Source organism: Corvus cornix, chromosome Z, assembly GCF_000738735.6.
Source record: "Corvus cornix cornix isolate S_Up_H32 chromosome Z, ASM73873v5, whole genome shotgun sequence".
NCBI lineage: Eukaryota > Metazoa > Chordata > Aves > Passeriformes > Corvidae > Corvus > Corvus cornix.
Genome location: NC_046357.1, coordinates 41,514,560 through 41,534,607, shown reverse-complemented (window position 1 = coordinate 41,534,607; position 20,048 = coordinate 41,514,560). Strand labels below are relative to the sequence as shown.

General features: G+C 40.1%; 1 protein-coding gene across 2 annotated transcripts in view; it reads right to left on the bottom strand.

The window, feature by feature from the left end:
* The window catches only part of MEGF10 (multiple EGF like domains 10), an 85,911-nt gene that overhangs the window by 22,668 nt on the left and 43,195 nt on the right, over positions 1-20,048 (bottom strand). For both annotated transcript variants that reach the window (XM_039567355.1, XM_039567356.1), the window contains 5 exons: positions 18,124-18,336; positions 12,704-12,878; positions 11,798-11,918; positions 8,896-9,059; positions 5,952-6,054 (listed from right to left, as the gene is read on the bottom strand). In XM_039567355.1, the coding sequence (XP_039423289.1) occupies positions 5,952-6,054; positions 8,896-9,059; positions 11,798-11,918; positions 12,704-12,878; positions 18,124-18,336 (776 nt within the window). The remainder of the gene's footprint in view (positions 1-5,951; positions 6,055-8,895; positions 9,060-11,797; positions 11,919-12,703; positions 12,879-18,123; positions 18,337-20,048) is intronic.

The following is a 20,048-nucleotide window of genomic DNA, read 5'->3' as shown; positions in this document are numbered from 1 at the left end:
GATTATTATGTTTCCATTAGTCTGATAAAAGGTTATCCAAACTTTAAGAAGAATTTTTTTTTTCTGTAAAAAAGGTGTATTTGCTGTGCAATTTACACTAACACATATGGAACTTTACAGTGTAGCCGCTCAGCATTAAAACCTGTTTATACACTGGTGTACTTCCCAGGTGTCAGTGCAAAATTGGACATATATTAGCCCAAACTAAAGAAGGAACAAGACCTTCAAAGGCTGGGGAAATCTTGAGTGTCATTAAAGCTAATGATGCTTTCCCATTATGGTCCAAGAGCTCGCCCTTCATATTTGAGAGAAACTAACACTTCTATTCAAGGCAGCTGTAACTTCTGATGATGAGAATTACTTTCCTAATTTCTCTGTCAAATAATGGATGGGCAGCCCGAAGAAAGGGAAGTGGTGAAAAATGTCACAGGTCCTATTTAGAAGCAACTTGTCTTTGAGGGAGGGAGGTACCTTGCTCCACAGCTGAGGGGACCCAGAGGAATTAATTAAAGTGTCCCAAATTGAGGAGCTAATGAGAGGATCAGAGATTTTTCTCTAGAAGTTCAGATTTCAGCTGCTTCACTGCAGCGGCAGGAGAGTCTGTGGCTGCATGTTTTGGTAGGAAGCCAGATACAAAAGACTGTCAACAAGAACATCTGAGTTTGAAGGCAAACATCCTTATCTGCAAATTTTAGTGGAAGAATCCCTTGTGAGACATTTCTGGTATCTTTCTGAAGGCCATACTCTCACTACATACTGTTATCCACTCCAGAGGTGCTCTTCTTTTCATCTCTCAGTCTCTAGATAGCCACCAGGAAATAACACTTCTCTCTTTTTTAACTTCTCCATAGGTAGAAAACAGATACACCTAATCACTGATTTAAAGCTATTTTTTAATAAAAGAGTGGTATTTCTTCCATGTGAAGATCAACAGAGATACAGACACAGCAAAATCTAGATGTGGGCTGGGGCCAAACCTCTTATTGGAGAATTCCTCTCCCTAAGTTTGAAAAGTAAATTTGTCATTTATCATAAGAGAGTTCTCAGATTATCACTTCCATTTTGCAGCAGTGAGTATTTGTCCCAATGGGGCCTCATCCTTCAGGAGCCCAGGGGAAACTAGTCATGGGGAAGGGTAAACCACATTCTTTCAAGAGAATCTTGGCTTGGGTGCACTGGCAGCAGCTGATTTTTTGCTCTAAACGTGAGGAAGACCCACAACAGAACTCTTCTAATTCTGGGGTTTTTTTCTTTTGTAGGAGGGTAAAAAATGCATACTCATGGAAAGCTGAGGGTCGAGGCAGAGCTGCAGCCTCCCAGCGCACCTGGCTGTTCGCATCAGCGGGGTGGGTGTCAGATGGCAGACCTCCCCCTTCTAATCCAGCAACAAATGTGCCTCTCAGAAACACTGTCAGAGGCACATGGAAGGACACAGAAACAACACATCTGGTGATGGGTGAGCTGAGTAATGCCAGCAGGTGTCCAGCACAGAAAAAGTCACCGACACCCGTCCTGCTGCAGCCTGTGGGTGAATGCTACGCCCGCTGGTGAAGTGCGGGCTGGTATTACTGCATCTGTCTTTTCCACAAACCAATGCCTTTGTTTTGGTACAGATAGCAGACTGGTGGTATTCCATAATCCCTGGCATCACATAGCCTTTAAATCGATTTTGAAAGTAACAAATGTCACGCCACCCTGACATGACATCTCCTTGCAAATGCAAAGGTAGGGCAGAGCTGCACCAGTGAAAGCAGAGCAGAGAGGTGTGATTAGGAACACCCACATCACTGCAATTACACTAATAAACAAACTGTCTGGAGGAAAAAAAATGGTGCCATTTTAATTAATTAATCATATCACTTTAATTAATTGATTAATGCTTTAATGCGAAACCTCAGTTTGCAAGAATAGGAATTCTCTAATCTTGCAGGCAATTTGGGAAGAATTTATTTTGACAGCTGCTTGCAGAACAGAGAAGATTAAGGGATGAAACTGTCGTGGTGCTTGCTGTTCGCTTGTTGAGAAAAGTGTTAGATGTACCTTTTTAATGGAAGTTGACCTGAAGTTTTGGTATAATTTAATAGGAGAACTATCATTACCCATTGGGACAGTGTATTTTCTGTGTGTTTCTTCTGCTTTCTATTTTAATAGTTCTCACTCTTTTCCACTTTCTAGCTATTGAGAAATGAATTTTTCCTCCAAATGAAAAAGAAGTTATTTATAAGATACAGTGAAAATGTCAAGGGATGAGAGCTTGGGGCAGACATCATCCTCTGTGTGGGCGGATGTTTCTCATTTGTGCCATCCTGTCATGTGGCTCCTGGAACGTGACGGAATGGTCAGACTGCCAGGAAAAAAACATCACCCTTAACTCTTGCTTCCCTAAGCAGAATTAAGCTGCTGCAGAGGGAAAACATGATGTAAGCTACAAAAGAGGGTGGGGTTTCTAACAGGGGTCCTATAAATTAAGTCACTTTTGTTTACAATAAAACAGAACCCAAATGAAAACCAGCAACCCTAAATAAAAACAGAGCTCTAATGAAAGCCAAGTTTAATTATTTCTCAAGGTTTTTAACACAACAGTCAAAAACTGAGCTTTTGTTCCTAAGCAGAACCTAAGAAGGAAAAGAGAATACACTGGGCGCACTCTATAACAAACTAAACACTACTTAAAAAGACTAAACCTTCCAGCATCTGATTGTTGAACCAATGGGGAGCTGCAGCTCTGTCTGCAGGCTGAGGCCAAGCCCTCATGCCCACGTCAGCAGCTCAGAGCTCCCTCACACCCTGAGCCCTGAGGTCACTGACCCACCCTCCTATGCAGCGTTTCCTGCTCCCCAGCCTTATGGGACAACCCTGTCACTCCTTCATTTGCTTCTGAAAAGTTACATAAACTACTCCCTCTGACGAAATTCCCTGGGGGAAGTGTAGATAACTGTCCTGTTTGCAGGGCTGAGGAAAATGCTGCATTTAAAATACGGTTTTGGAAACTCTGCGTAATTTTGATGGCATCAAAACATTTTGGGAAGTTCACCTTGGCATCATCTTAAAAAGAAAAAATACTCCCAAGTTCACATTTTTAAGCTTCCTCAAATGTATTTATTTTTTAACACTACCTTCCCAGTGGTTTTAAACAACTAAATCCTTCATTTGGGTTAGATAAGCATTAGACTAATCCAAAATCTGTTTTTCCTTCTCTTTTTTTAACTAGGTAGGTAACACTACCCACCCAAAACTAGTATGTCTGATGGTTACTTTCACAAATCCAACCAAAAAAACCCCAGTCTAAGCCGCTCTTACGTAATTTCTTTCACTTTAGAAGCTCCTGTGTTCACCACACATCCTCCATCTGCTTCTCCACACAAATCTATGCACAACCTCCCTCCTTAATCCTACAATCTACTGCTATTCCTGCAATGCAGCATTACAGCACAGCTATTTGAGAGCCCTTTCCTGAAGTATTCCCTCCTTTTTTTAATCATTCCAAATATAAGCATCTGCACAAAGCCCGAATTCCTCGTGGGTATTGCTCTGACATGCGAAGTGTGGGAGGAGGATTTTTCCAGACACTGAGTATGAAATGAGCTATGCTGTGGATGTTGTAAAGTGTGTCTAGACATCACCAACATGTCAAAACTAGTCTGTCACACACATGCTGTTCTGATGACATCATCCAGGGATGGGGGATCCATTTTATCAATATTTAGGCCTTAAGTCTCATTCTTGTGAAGTCTTTTTGCTTTCTAAGTATGAAGGCAAAGTAAGATTTCACTAGACAGAATTATTATGTCTTTATTATGTTATATTAATATATTATATATTACATATATAATATATATAATATATATTATGTATATTATATATATTATATATTGTATTATGTGTATTATTACTATATTATCCTTTCCTATACCTGAATCCAAGCACAGTCAAGGTTTATGTTGCACTTGAAGCCTCTGTCAGTCACATCCTGGGTTAATTACATTATGCTGGCCAGGTAAGTTTTATATATAAAAAGCTGCTAGATTCTTAATCTGGCCTCTCAATACTGTGTGTTTTAACCTGGATCCATTGATTAACACACCTTTGATCCTGACTATCTGTCTGAATTTTAGAAGACTCACAGGATGTACTTCAAGCTATGCATTTGGGACTTGTGAACAGCTCTACCTACCTGCACTGTGGCTGCCCAGGATCAGCAACTGTTCACATGTTTTTATGGTGGGTATTCTTTGATTAATACATTTAGCAATTTATGAGATAACATTTTGGGCAGATTCAAATGTAAGTTTGTGGAAATGTGTCCAAGCACACACACAATTACTTGAAACTACCTGAAAGTAAGGACATTAATATCATAACAAAATTAACACAAGTAGTGTCAGGAAAGACAGCAAATAGATGGCATAAGGCTAATGATATTTTTTCATAATGCACCCAAATAACTACTACTATTTTTTGCACTCCTGAGGCACTTGAGTGGCTGATGGCAAGTCACACTGCAGCTTGTGGGAAGAGAATTGAACCAAAAAAATCCTGTCTTGGTTAGGTGAGTGCTGGCTCTGGAAGCCTCTCTCACTCACACTGAGAGGGAATGGTGAGACAGGCCATCTCAAAGAGCTAATATACAGAAAAAGTGAGTAAATAATAGGTAGTTTTGGTCTCCCCAAGCAAAGCAGGAGCTCTTCCTGCCTGTGTATCTGTATCCCCCAGAGATTTCCACTTCCTACCCCCAATAATCACAAAAGTCATGTTCATCTGAACAGAAAGTAGAAAAAACAGCAGGTAAGCTGTAATCAGCTACAACTAATCAAACTGAATTGTAGACACAGAGTATTATGTACTTCAAACAAGATGCTTGCAATCCATCCACAGAGCCAGGAAGAAAGAGCATACAAAAATAAAGGCTTGGGAAAAAAACAATACTAAGACTGTATCTATCTGTGAGGAAATCATAAGCTCACCTCCACCTACTTTGTCTAAAAGCACCGTAGAAAAAAGAAAACAATTCTATCATGAACCTACAGGTCAATTAGGAAAAACATTCGTTTAGAGAAGAGTGGAATGTATCTGAAATCACAAATAAAACCCAAATCACTGCTTTTCAGAGCACAAACATGCTTTGCTCATTTAAGGTTTGTTTTTCATGCTGACTCCTCGTTATTAAATCGAACGAGCCCACACAGACAGGTGATGTGAGACCCTTGCAACACTGCAGCATCACAGTGAAGCAGCAAGTCTGGAACACTCCAAGAAGGACAAACTTACAGTGTCAATTAAACTTTACTGAAGATCAAAGAGCTCTTCCAACTTTAAAGCTTAGAAGTCCTTGCACGAACTAAAACTCCCACCTAGAGATACAGGGAATATTTCATGATGGCTGCCCTTCTGTATGGCTTCATCATGTTCTCAAAAAATCTTGCTCTCCACCAACAAGAAGGTGCAACAACAGTGCCAAACACAAATTTTGGTGAATGATTAGACAGATATAGTTCTTCAAATCACAATGTAAAAAGAAAAAAAAAGAATTGAGGAAGTTTTCATACAGGACAAAATAAGTGCAGAGAAACTTTAAAAAGGCTGAGACTCTGAAACGGCAGCACAGTTTCTGCAAGGTTCATCCTCTTTGTGGCTGCCTGAACAAAGCCTCCTGAGTTCCTGGATGTCATGCTTTACTCCAAAGCTGCCAGAACAACCTTGGATATTTACAGTTGATCACCACTTTTGTAAGGAATTATGTTGTGGAGGTGCCCAAGCTTTAAAGTTTCCCAGTCTTCTGCAGATCCCACACTGGACCAAGCTTCCCCACCCGTGAGTCACAGGAGGGACACGGCTGCCACAGAACCAGCCCATTTTCCCTTCCCAGCCTCACAAACTCTTCCTTTACCCACAAAACCAAGTGCCACTAGGTGGGAAATTCTGTTTGTGCTTCCCAAGGATGTCTCCTGTACCTGACCATCCCGGGAGGCAGCGGCAGTAGCCCGTGGTGGGGTGGCACCCATCAGCGTGGCTGCAGTCACAGCGCTCGGCACAGTCCATGCCGTAGGTACCATCCTGTGGCAACAAAAAACAAGAGATGATGACAGCTGGGAGTTAGAGGAGAGCAAGTTATGGTCAGCCCTGCCTCAAAATGCAACCACAGATCTCTCCTGAATCTTTAGGCTGATCTTAATGTAAAATACTTTGGGCGTTTGGAACATGTCAGCATCCCACGCTTTCGTTCTTTCATTAAAGAGGGGAAGATAAAGAATGAATTATACTCTCTTGAAAAATCCCAGACTAAAGCAATTAACTCTCCTTTCTGCATCAAACCCTGAGATCTCTGCTTATGGGTCAAAAAGGGTACCACACAGAGGCATAATTTTTAAGGAAACGAGTGAAAACCATTAAATTACAAGATATCTTCAGTGTGAGGTTCACTGCATAAATAATGCAAACTATCACTTTCTTTTGATTAGAAACATTTCTCTTTTGATTAAAAACATTTCTCTCTGCACTACAGTGTATGCTCTATGCTCCATCAGAAGGAGATAATCTTTGTCTGTGGAGCAGTGTACAGAACAAAACTTTTATTTTTACCTATGCAATATTTTTTGAACCAACAAGAGAGATTGAAGTTACAAGCTGAAACACTTCTGTTGGTGTATTCAGCTGTGCAAAGCATGGATGCTTTTCCTGCTTCTTCCATAGAAGCTGGCACACAGATTTGTGGATAATTTCACAAAAAAATCAACCTAAGAAACTGAGAAGAGCAGATTCTTTATAACTGCAGTCTCCAAACAAGGCAAAGTACAACCGTCAACTTGAATAAAAAGTATCAAAACCAAATTAAAAAAAAAAAAAAGGCATGGAAAAAAAGCCAGTATAATTTACAGTAATACTTCAGGGTTACCCACAGCAAAGGAAAAACAGGAAAAAAACATGTCAGGTTTAAACCCCAATCATTTACATTCAAGGCTAAAAATTGGTGTCAGTCGCATTAAAAATCTGAATAAAACCTATATGAAAATTAATCTGCTGTTCTTTGATGTTCATGCATATATTCCGACCAAGTGCCACAGGATTTAGCTATTCAACTGCCAGTCTTTCAAGTCTAAAGTAGAACAAAATCTTACATTACTTCAGTGTAAGGGGCCTTTTGCTCATATCAACAATGCACTTTTACATACAGAAAAAGAAAAGATTAAGCATTTCCTTTGCATATAATCAGATTTGGAATGAAAGGAAATCCTCAAATATGCTGCTGAAAGGCAGTATTTTTAGGCTGCTCTGTACTTGGACTGAAGTCCAAACTGTACTTCAAATCTTGAACAACAATCTGAGCAGTGATAATAATGTTCTGAAGTTACTGAAACAAATTGAAATACGTTGATTTAAATAAAGTCTCTGCTCAGACAAGAAAACATTTCAGACAACTGGACGTATTTGAATTAGTTTTCTGTTTGTTCCCCTGCTCTGGAAATTGAAGCAGAATTTGCATTTGAAATAGGTAAATGCTTGTGGACATTGATGCACATGGAGAGAGGGAGAGGAAGACAATGAGCATGGGCATGATGAATTATCTGATACAGAAATTATGTTACTGTATAATAATTCAGCATTATTTTACTAAGTTTAGGATAGTGATGCAACTGCTCTGAAACAATACATGTCTTTTTTAAATGTCAGTTTTGAAGAGCTAATGGAGCTTGGGAGGTCTCATCATCCTTCAGATTCGGGCACTAAGGGATAAACAAAGCTGCTTGTGGAAACAGAAAAATCAGTCTTTTGATGGAGATGTGTTGTTGGAAATACTGCACAGGTGGAACTGCCATCAGCTTTCCAGAATATATTCAACCTTCTTTGCCACTTTACTCTCTACCGAAGTGTTTTGTCTTAAAACCAAAAATAAAGCCCCAAAAATCACTCCTGAGTGTTCTGAGTGCAGTTCAGCAGAACAAATTTTCATTCAAAACGGTGATTTACAGTTTTCTGCTATAGTTCAGCTACTCCCATCACGTTATTGCTCAGCAGAGCTTGTCCAAACTGAAAGAGGCTTAAAATGTGATATGAGAGGGGAATTTACAGGGTGTGTGCCCACTTCAGGTAATTCCTTTGCAGTTGTATCAAACCAACAACCTGCTCTGCAAATATATTGCCGAAGTTAACAAATGACAGGGGAAGGGAAAAGAAGACCAGAGAGCAGTTTATTTTACTGATTAATTTTGTTAAAAATTTCCAAAAAAATTGAAGCCCATCACTGAAAACAACGGACCCTGGAAAAAATCAATTTTTTATAAAATATTTATCTTTTTTTTTCGTGTGTGAAATAGAATTGAAACTGAACAGTTACACGATGAAACAAATGCACTTGGAATTTTACAATTTAAGAACTTTTGAAATTACGTATTTGAATTTATGTATTTTATTTCCCTGAAGCTACAGATTACAAGGTGGAACAGAACTGATAAAGAGCTTGCCGTTGTCTTCACAATGATTTCTGATTTTCCAAAGTCTGGGAGAGAGTAGAAGTCAAAGCCCCAGTAGAAAAGCAAAGACTTCACATGGAAATGGGTGGTTAAGAGTAGGTTCTCACTTTTGACTGAGAAAGAATGAAAATTCTTTATTCATACTGTAACACAGACATTAGAAAAAGGTAATTAAAATGGCATTATTTGATTTGGGGCGTATTTTTTGTATTTTTCTCTCACAACTTAAAAGTATCTGAACAGTAGCAGTTTGATAGCATTTGATGAAGAATTGTTAGAAGAATTGTTAGTGCCTGTCCCTGACCCTGCACCCCATCATGTGTGCTCCAAAGGGACACATTCCCATGAAGACAAAGAATGACAGACACCCCTCCCTGCCCAATATTCTCCTACAAAAATTCAAAATTCGGTGGAATTCTTGAACTACCTGGCAAGGGAGTTCACATTTCTCTCCCCTCCATCCCGGGGCACAGGTACAGGTCCCATCCAGAGCATTACAAGCCCCTCCATTGAGGCATTGGCAGGTCAGGTTACAGCCCAGTCCCCACGTGCCACTGGGGCAATTTATGGAGCAATCCACACCATGCCAACCTGCCAAAAAAAAAAAGGGATTAAAGTCAGAAATGAATCAGATATTCCCCCATTTCTCTCAGAGGATGCTTCCTTCTGCCTGCCTTGGGGCATGTCTCCAAGATGGGCAATACTGGGGTAACATTCACTACAGGATTTATCAACAGCTTCAGCTGAGGGCTTGTCCAGGTTGAAACAAAGGTGTTCAAGGGCACCTTGTAACATCTGTGCACAGCACACATCTGCAGATGGGTGCCAACATCCAAAAGAGACTGATGGAAGATCTGAAATGGAAATAGAGATACCTTGACTTTTCACTGAGAAGCACTTAACTACACTGAGAGTATTGAGGTGTAGACTGAAAATAATTAGGAGTATTATCCCTAGGCTCAAGCTGCTGCTTTCGTAATTGTTCCACCAGCATTTAATACAGACAGTCCTGTAATATGGTTTTAACAGCTATCTAAAAAGAACAAAACAAACAACCATAGAAGTATTGAGTAAATTGGATTCTCCAAGGAAACACCGAAGAGCTTTTAGATGATTTCTGCACTTCTCTCCAAATACAAAAAGAAATGTAATGGAAAATGGCTCTAAAATGCAGCATTCACCACTGATGATGCCTGACAGCAATGGTTTGCAGACTGGATAGACTGGGATGTGAATAGATTTTTTAAAATGTGATCATCCATCGGATCCAAGAGGAACAGTGTGAGGCAGTCAGTCATATGTTACCACCACCAGTGACACAGGCCAACTTTCTAATTTTGTACCTTGTTTACAGTAAGTGGAGGGAAAAATAATTCTGCACTGAGCCTGATCAATAGGCTATGCAAAACACATGCACAGAAATCCGTCTGCCTCGTGCTTCATTGATAACTTCAAATTTAGGGGTCATTCCAGGAAAAAAATGTGGTACCACACTGGCCAGGAAATTGAGACACTTTCCCTCAACTGTCTTCCCAGCATTTATAATTTTCATTTGTTTACATGACAAGTACCTAGGTTTAATTTTATTTCTTGCTGTCCTTTTTCACTGTAGTATGACTAAAACTGCACAGTGCACAGGAAAATAGGATTCTGTATTGCTCAAGGAATATTTTTCTCCTCACAATCTGGCTAATTTGCGGTATCTACCTTAATTAGCTCCACTGTCTCTGGAAAGAGTAGAAGTTCCACATTTGCTGCACAACTCATTTAAATAGTTGTCAGTCCCTGAAAAATTTAGTGGCTCTTTGTCTAGGAAACTCTAACACTTCTCCTCAGTTCACATGCTTTGACAAAAAACATTTTTTAGACAGGAAGGGTTTACAAGGTAGACTGGTCATGGGATTTGCTTGGGAGCATTCTGCAGCCTCTCCCTCCCTTCTCAGCAATCCCAGCACCACAGCTGAGGGACACTGGGAACGAGGTTAGGCAAGGTTTTGTCAGAAAATTGTGTGGATCTGTTGAAATGAGTCCAGAGGAGGATCCACAAAGGGGATCAGAGGGCCTAAGATAGCTGGAGAGAGACTTTTTTACAAGGGGAAGCAGTGATGGGACCAGGGGGAATAGTTTAAGACTGAAAGAGGAGATATTTGGATGGGATATTGGGAAGGAATTGTTCCCTGGCAGGGTGGGGAGGCCCTGGTGCAGGGTGCCCAGAGCAGCTGGGGCTGCCCCTGCATCCCTGGCAGTGCCCAAGGCCAGGCTGGACAGGGCTTGGAGCAGCCTGGGACAGTGGAAGGTGTCCCTGCCCATAGCAGAGGGTGGCACTGGATGGGATTTAAGGTCTCTTCCAACCCAAACTGTTACCAAATCCTCCAAAATCCTTGGCATAAATAAACTCCTTTAACACTGTCTTTTTAGTGTCAGCAAGTCAGGCATTACTTTATTCCTTTCCTGGCCAGGGTCTGTGTGTATTGCTGGCAAAATTCTGGCCTCCACACAGATGCAGACACACAACTTTTTCACATATTTTAATTTTTCAGCAAACAAAGAAATTATTATTCATTGGTTCTAAATCACATAATTCTCTTTCATTAATTAGAATTCTATCCTCCATTGGTAATTGATTTCTCACTTCTCAGGCTAATTAATCTGTATTTTTTAGTCTTTTTGTTATCTTTTCCCCAGGTAGTGGCTTTCCAACACACATATGTGGAATCTTTGTTATCTTGTTGTCTTCTTCATCTTCTGGTTTCTGCAAAATGTCTTTGTAGCCCATAAATTCTGCACTTCTTGTGTTCAGTTTGAACACATCTCTCTCTCTCTCTCTCTCTCCTCCCCCACACTTTGTTCATTGAAGCATGTCAAAGTGAGCTAAGGAAAACTTGAAGTTTCAGTAACTTTCCCCAAGCTGTATTCCCACAATAGCTGCTCATGACAAACTGCTGAATTCTGGCTAAAAGTATTTCAAGACCAACACACTGCTTATAGTTAACATACTGGTTATGAATAATGAAAAACAATTAATTAAAAGTTAGTGAAAACCAATAATTTAAAAAAAAATCAGGAAAGTTATGTAATTTCCAACAAAACCATTCTGGGGTTCTATATGGTTTTGATTAGGAATGCTGACATCAGATAAAGGGTACACCCCACACACCTCCTGGCAGAGCAGAGTGCTTCACTGAGAACATGTTCTCCTTGTTTTTGCCTCCCAGAGCAGCAGAATCATAAAGTGGCTGCTTCTCATTAAGTTTCCTCTTCTCTACTTCAAAAAACCAGTTTCATTTTACAGTTACAGAGAAATAAAATGAATCTGAGGAGACACTTACCTGCTTTGCAGGCACAAGAACCATCCACAGGTGAGCAGGTGGCCCCATTTTTGCAGCTGCACACGGAGGAACAGTTCACTCCGTATGTTCCAGGGAGACAAGGGGTACCACAAGAAGCACCCTGAATTATAAAAAAAACAGAGCATAAAAACCATCTGAGGAGGCTCAGACAATACAACTGACTCAAGTGATGCAAAAGCCAGAAAACATAGAGCCCATGCATGTCCCAGGCTGTCACTAAGTTCTCTCAAATTTAGGGGAGAGGGACACCTTCCTGCTTTTTAAACATTCTGAAACCTTTTTAAGTAAGTATTATAATGCTGTGAGAGCTCAGGTCCTGGTTAGCTCAATGGACAGTAATAAAGCAGCTCTTTATGAAACTAAAACACAGTAAGAAAGCAGTGTAATGGAAAATAATGTGGGTATGTAAAATATTTTTGAGAACTAATTTGGCTGAGGTTTTCAGTTATTACTAGTACAAGAACAGTCATACTGTAAAATGTTGGATTAGCATCCAAAGCACATGTAACAGCAAATGTGTGTAAAAGTTGCAGAATAATCTGTCCTGAACTATAAAAAGAAGTGCTTCTGGCTGGAGTTTCTGTGGATGGAGCATGAGGAGTTGATGACTGAAACCCATCATTACTCCCTTTACTTACATCTCAACAGCACACCCTCCTTCTTATCAACATCTTACAAAGCAACTGACTTCTCTTTGTAAAAATGCCTTCATTTCAGCACTGAGAACCCATCAGAAATGTTGCCTTTTCAGGGTCTTACAGCACAAGCAGTGACACCCAAACACCCTGGCATGGTGGAGAAAGGACGAGGTGGCACCTTGAAGAATTTGTTGCATGACTGGGCACAGTGGGGCTGTGAAACTGTGAAACTGTGAGACCTCTTTACCTTAAATCCAGGGGCACAGGTGCACTTCCCAATGACGCTGTCACAGTCAGCCCCGTTCTGGCAGCTGCAGATCTGCTGACACTGCTCCCCGTAGAACCCTGGGGAACACGTCTCGTTGCAGTAGAGCCCAGACCAGCCTGGCTTGCAGGAGCATTCCCCAGACATGGGGTGACAGCTGCCGGGGTGGGGGATGAAAGGTTAAGTCAGTAATTCAGGACTAAACATGGCACAAATATTATTTTCTTTCCATGAGACAACAAAATGCTGTTGCAGGTGGGTTGTGTGAAGGGCCTTGCATGAGATGATTTTATTTCTCAAAAGGCAATTTGGTGTATTTATATAAAAATACATGCCAATTAAGACAGGAAATGTAACATTATACAACATACAGGCATTTTTGGAGGACATGGAAAGAAATGAAGAGATATCATTTTTCTGCATCTATTTGAAAAGAAACCTTGCTGAAACACAGTTTTTATCATAATATAGATATCCATGGTTACAAATATTAAGAGGATGAAGTCATTACATTCCCCCAAAATTTGTTTTTACACTTCCACTCTAACAGGAACATTTTCGTAACACTGCAGAAGCTCAGCAGCATATTGTCTGAGAAACATGATCAAGAAAAATAGCATGGCATCCAACACAAGAAAACAACAGAGCACCCCAGCAGCAAAGCAAGGACGCTCTTCTCTTTAAATTAGTTTGAAAGAGAACAACTGGAATCTTTCAGGGAATGGTACAAAATCATTAGCACTGGGCAGAAGCCAGCTATACCATGAGAGCAGTGACCTTTCCGGGGAGCATCTCCCCTCTCTGCTGGCCATACCTGGTGGCAGAGCAGCTGCCTCTACCTGGAACAGCAGTTTCATTGAAGGGCCACGCAGGCAGCTGCTGCCTCATAACAAATGGACATCATCAGCTGTGCAAAGATATATAGTCTGGGAGAGGGGACACAATGGGGTGCTCTGTAGCACTCTGGCAGACAAAGCATTTGCTTAATTCTCACCAAAGGAAAGCCTTAATATCCAAATCCAATATATTCACAATGGGAAGACTGTTTGGAGATATTTGCCTGCCACTGACTGAAGTGAAGCTCCTTTAAGAGTGCTGGAAATAAAAAAGAAAAAAAAAAGCCGTCCTCCAGACAAATTAAATGACCCATGACAAGAGCCTGGTTTTGCAAGACTTGCTGACTCTGTGTGTGGGGATATATTGGAAACAGTATTCTTCTGACCATTCGAAAGTTTGAAAAAATACCTCCTGCACTTTCAGGTGCTGTAACATTAATAACAGCAATCTTTGAAAGAGTTGCAGCAATGGGAACACAACATTAGTTGCAACTGCTCTTGGACTTGAGGGCTGCTCTTGCCAAAGCAAGAGCTTAAAACTGCTGAACACAACCATTGCTGATCAGGGAAAGCAGGAATTGTGAAAGTTGTAATGTCACTATATACTCTGCTTTTTGCATATTTAATGCATGCACTATGCCACCATAAAAATTCGTGGGTCTTCAAGATATTAAAATACCTTTGACAGTATTGACAAAGTGAGAGGAAAAGCCTTTTCATGAAATGGTTCAAAACTCATGGTGTTCATACCGAACAGCCCTGGTTATTTGTTCAGTTATGAGCACACCTGCCATGAAACAAGATGAAATGGAACTATTCTCATATAAAACACATGCTAAATTATGAAGACACAAGATGCAGCAAGATAATCTGATTTGTCCCTTATCCTAAACTCCTGTGGGACCCCAACTTCCCATGAGAGGAAGAATACAGGGAAAATGAAAAAAAAAAAAAATCCACAACCAAATAGCTGTTAGGATAAGAATCAGAATATATTCATAACAGATATTCAGTAGCACTGGCACTTTAAGACATAAATCCTGGAACCCTATAAACTGCTGATTGGAAGTGTGGTTTGTTGTTGGGAGTATTTTTTTCCCTTCCAGGAGAGGGGGAAGCCCACACGCATGAGGAAGCACTGGATGTGAGGCAGAGGCATTGATATTCTGTGCCCCCCAGTGAGTGTCACTGAAGCATCCTTGCACACGTATTGATTGGCACCAAAATTAGTATTCCGTGATCTGTAATTAGATGTAGGAAGCCAAAGCACTTCTGAAGGCTTTTGATGGGTTCTCATGCAGTTATCTTAATTGGCAATAATGCTTAAATATTAAGGTAGGGAAATAAAGAGATGCTGAGAGATACTGGCAGTATATTCTCTTTTACTCCTGGTTGTCTGTTCACACTAGCTGGAAATGCAACCCTACTCTGTATAGAGACAAAAAAAAATACTTGTGGACAGTTCATATTATATATTTGAAGGACTTAGATGAAATTAATGATTTTTATATGCTTCATGTATGTGTTTTGCTTTTAAAATATCCAACCAAAGGGTGCAGCACCCTAAAAAAATAAATATAAATATCAATAAATATAAAATTTCCGTGAAAAGCTCTTGCACCTGTACGTACAGGCCCATTAGAAAAATGCAAAATTAAAATGCCCTAATCTTTAAAAACAGAGCCAAACTACACAAACCAAACATGTATTACACCAATAATACTGCAATAAATCCTACATACACACCTCAGAAAGGGCATGAGACAAGAAAAACCCCCACTAGTGCTCATGTCAGGAAAAAATCTTAATTGCAGGCTGCACTGGACCAAGAGGGTTGGTACAAGAGGGTTGTTACCTGTTGCTGTCCTCTGGGCCCCTCAAACAGATTAAAATCTCTCAAGTATAGCTGTTTTTATGCTCTACCAAGCATTTAATAAAGCCTGCTGGTACAACCAAGAGCAAGGAAGGGCTTGCCTTTCATTTCCAGGAGCTGCCATCAACCAACAGCAGCAGCAAAACCCCTACAGCTTAGCCCACTCCAAATGCAAATAATGAATTATCGTCAGAGCTGTTCTGATGTGAATTTTTCAATCATAAAACAGTAATAAAGAAAAAAGAACGTGCATTTTTCAGCTATATATGTGAAGAAGTATGTGAAGAAAATGACTGAAAACACAGCTGTATTCTGGAACTTAGGAGCACTTACTTTAGAGCAATATTTTTTGGAGCTTTTTTTTTTTCTAAATTAACCTTTAGTTCACTTCTGTATTGATTAATACTAATAACCTAGAGCTCTAATAGCCTAGAGCTCTAAGCCTACCAATAGCTCCTCTTTGAGGATATCTAAACTGGTGATCACACCCAGATGAAAGAAGCTTTTATGGTATCGAGGGCCCCCAAAACAGAACCCCAGACCTTCAGACACAAAAAGTTTATTTGCAGAAGGAATTCCACCCCTTTTTTTTCGTGCCCTGGGATTACTTTGCTGCTGAATGGATTAGTGCCATGAAGATCCTCTCAGGATCAGCCAGGCCAAGCTGGGCTTGTGGTAGGCAAGAGAGGGTTGAGGGTATTCCCTGACATGACTGAAGAGCTGTCTCATGGCTCACTGGCATCAAGAGACGAGGACAACCAGACACAACTGGCTTCTAAGAAGATTCTCAAAAGCCTGAAGTGCCCACAGGGAGTTCTGTCTTCTGCATCATTACCCAGATCCCCCCCCGATTCCTGCTGTTTGCTGCTCTCGGTCACTTCCTCACCCAGGGTGAAGGGAGCTTACATATATGTAAAACACAATTGTGAAGCAATGAAAATACTTGTTTTTCTCACACATCGTGATGCTCTGGTAAATATGCTCCTGCACCTTCAGGGCTCTTGAGTGCCTTTGGATTTGTCTATACAAGGGGGGAAATGTCCAAAAAAAGACCAGCCATATGCTGTTGTTTACTCGTGAACATTTGTGATCTGATTTGACCACGAGCCATCTCTTCCAGTGGTATAAATGAAGGAACAGCTGTGTGGAACATGAATCAGAAGTAATCCCTGTAATATTAGAAATGGTATACAGTGCAACACATTCCTGTCAAACCAGGCTGCTGCCAACAGTCTGCAGACAGATTTTCAGGGAAGTAGCTAAGTATAATTCATAACACAACAGTACTTGGTCTGCTAGCCTAATTTGAGAGCTGGAGGGCCCAGCATTACGTTGCCATTTATTCCTGAACACACTGCCCATATAATAAATTGCTTGATTTTACATCCAAGCAACTCTGTATTTTTTTCGAGGTATTTCAGGCAAATGGGATGAGCAGAAGCACAAGTACACAACTGTAAAAGTGTATACCTGGAAAGGGAAAAGAATTCAGTTCATTGTCACAGTTTGTCAACAAAAGATGAGTTGAACAACTCTGACAACCCACAAAATAATTTTTCACAGAGAATTAACAGAGAAGCTATTTCCATGCACATCCCTGGATTTAACATCACTGCTAAATTCTGACTAAAAGCTTTTATTTTACCTATGAGGAAAAGTGCATCTTTTATTAATGTACAGCAGCATTCCATGTGACACCCAGTAGTTCCTGTAAATCCCCCTCACAGCTACTTTCAACAGCAAAAATTTAGATTGTGCTCACAAACCTTCTCCAAGGTACTGTTATTAGTAATGCAATTAAGTGTAAATGAATGCACAATGACCACAGTATGTAATCAGAAGAATTGTTTTGTAACAAGAGAAAGCTGTCCACTATTGTTCTATAAATACGCTGTCTCGCCTCAACTGACATCTGACATCCCTCCCTCACAGCTGAAACTTTGTCTCCAAATAACTAGCTTTTATATTTTCACAACAATATGCTCAAATGCTGGCAAAATCCACAAAAACTAAAAAAATAGGGCTCATTACTGCCTAAATAAGGAGAGATGTGTAAAAGCTAAGCTAATGGGAAAACTGTTTTCATTTGATTTCCAGGGATTGGATTTTACCTGCTCACTAGAAAAAGCACTTAAATGACAAAAAATGTACGTTTCAAACCCAGACTCACAATAGGTGGGCTTCTAAAATTTTGTACTAAAATAGTCACCTACAGCAATTCTTATATACAGAGAGAGACTGAAAGAGAGAAATGCCCAAGCTTCTCACACCCAACTCAGAAAACTTTACATATCCATTGATTTCAATTCAGTCGCTTCTCATCTACAGTAAACCAGAACATGTGAGAGACCATGTGTACTGACTTTATGACTTTATGACCATGATTTACTCAGGTGGCAAACATAGATAAAAGTCACGCTTTGTCTTAGTATTTATTTCATGGGTCAGAGACCAAACACAGCAGTGAATATTATGATCAAATATGCTTGCAAGTAAAAATTCAAACGCTCTTTTGGGTTTGTGTTTTCTTTCTCGTTGTGTTCAGAGAATACCAAATACTTGCAAGTCTTTAGCTGCCTCACCTTGCATGGAAGTATTAGAAAAATCAGGAAACATCCCTTTTCAGGTTATATTTGGATTTCTGTGCTCTACTGAGAAAAAGAAAAAAACAGGGTAGAGGGTGTAAAGCCTACCTCCAGGTGTTGGGCATGTGGCAGGGACACTTTTTATCACACTTGAGGCCATAAATTCCCTCGGGGCAGAGCCTGGTTTCACAGTGCTGACCGGTGTACCCTGGCTCACAGAGACAGGCACCACTGATGTGGTAGCACTTCCCACCATTCACACATTTGCAGGTCTCTGCACAATGCAGCCCGTAGGTCCCCACTGGGCATTCATCCTGGCACCTGTCAGGAAAAAAACCCCAAATAATAAAGAAACAAAAAATTGCTTTATTTCCTATAAAAGACAGCTTCTGGAGGTTCAAAGGAAATATGGTTTATGAGGCATGTCTTCTACTGGTTGAAAATGCCACTTAAATAGAGCGGAAATCTGTGTAACTTGGAAAAACATTCAGGAGCCCAAACCCCTTCTTTTCATCTGATTTTTCTGACAGATGAAAACTGAAATCAGTAAACACTTGAGTTTAACCCACATGGGAAAGTAACAATGATTTCTCTTGCTGCTTAAGGAAAATATATCCTAAGAGACTTCTTCACCAAGCTTTTCCTCTCTCATTCATGGACTGTGAGAAGACAGACACTTTAGCCAAATTAACTTCCTTAATTTTCTATACATGGAAGACATTGTTTAACCTAAAGATCAGTCTGTATCTTTAGCTTGACTACTAAGAAATAAAATTTCAGTATCCTGCTTCTAAAATTTGCAACTCATTAACTGATGATTTTCTGGATAGAAATTTCATTTGGCTATGTCTTATGAGTTTGATGTTTCCAGCTTTGTCTTTTCTGTGTTCTACAAAGGATTTGTTAAATTATGAATGCCAGTCCAATTAGAGATTGTGCAAAAATACTACTTGATAGTATAGCACACTATTAATGGTTTTCTTTCTTTTTATTTATTTTTTTGTTCTTTTTCTGTTTTGCTTATAAATTTGGCTTTTTGGTTTAGTTTGTTTTTATGCATGACTGGTGGTTCACTACACAGAATTTCAAAGACACAGGATACAAGGAACTGCAAAATGTAATAGAAATTAGCAGAGACCTCTGACAGAATTAAAATGGGTATACATGTTCATTTCATGCTTCTGCAGTATTTTTCTCAATCTGATACTGATATCCAGAAGTTTCAAGGTATTCATAACTCTGTCCTAACTGAAGTCACCAATTAAATCTTCTTCTCTCCTGAGGTGTAGCATAATAATAGAGCTAATTACCCTGTATCAATTATTCCTGAAGAAGTTATACAAATAAAGCTGTGAAAGAATTTTCCTCAAGTGACAACCAGGAATCCCAGCCAAACTAGAAAAAAATTAACCTTGAAATTTTATTTTATTTTTTTTTAACTGGTAAAACCCACCTCTTTGGTGGTGGTGTGTATGGGCTACCCTCAGACAGTGCCCACACATGGCTGGTAACAGTTCTCTGACTTGAAATAAGGACCAGGTCTACAATCTTGCCTCTGACTCCTTCCTGCCCTTGGAATTATCTTGAAAAAATGAAAGAATTGAAAATACAGCCTCTTTTGTGGGAAGAGAGGGAGGCTCAGATTTGCAAAATCTGATCAAAATGGGGCAGCCTGTACGGCATTTCAGATGAAAGTCAGATTTAAATTATTGCAATACGAAAAATTTAATTACTTTTAGAAACACCAGTGTAGAGCAGTGTGTAGACACTTGTGTGGTTACTCCCTTGAATTTCCCTGGAGCCCTGTCCATGTCTGTCTAAATGCATCTACCACCTTCTGCACTGTTTCTTCACAGACACAAATATAACTTTGGCATGCAAATGGCTCTAGACTAATTATTTCTCTTCTTCACGAGGTCTTTTTCCACATTATGTCTGGCAGAGCACTCCCCATGTCCTGTGAACACTCGTGTGGGAAGTGCATATGGTTACAATACCCACAGCTGCTGGCAGAGATCCTCTGGACTGACCCC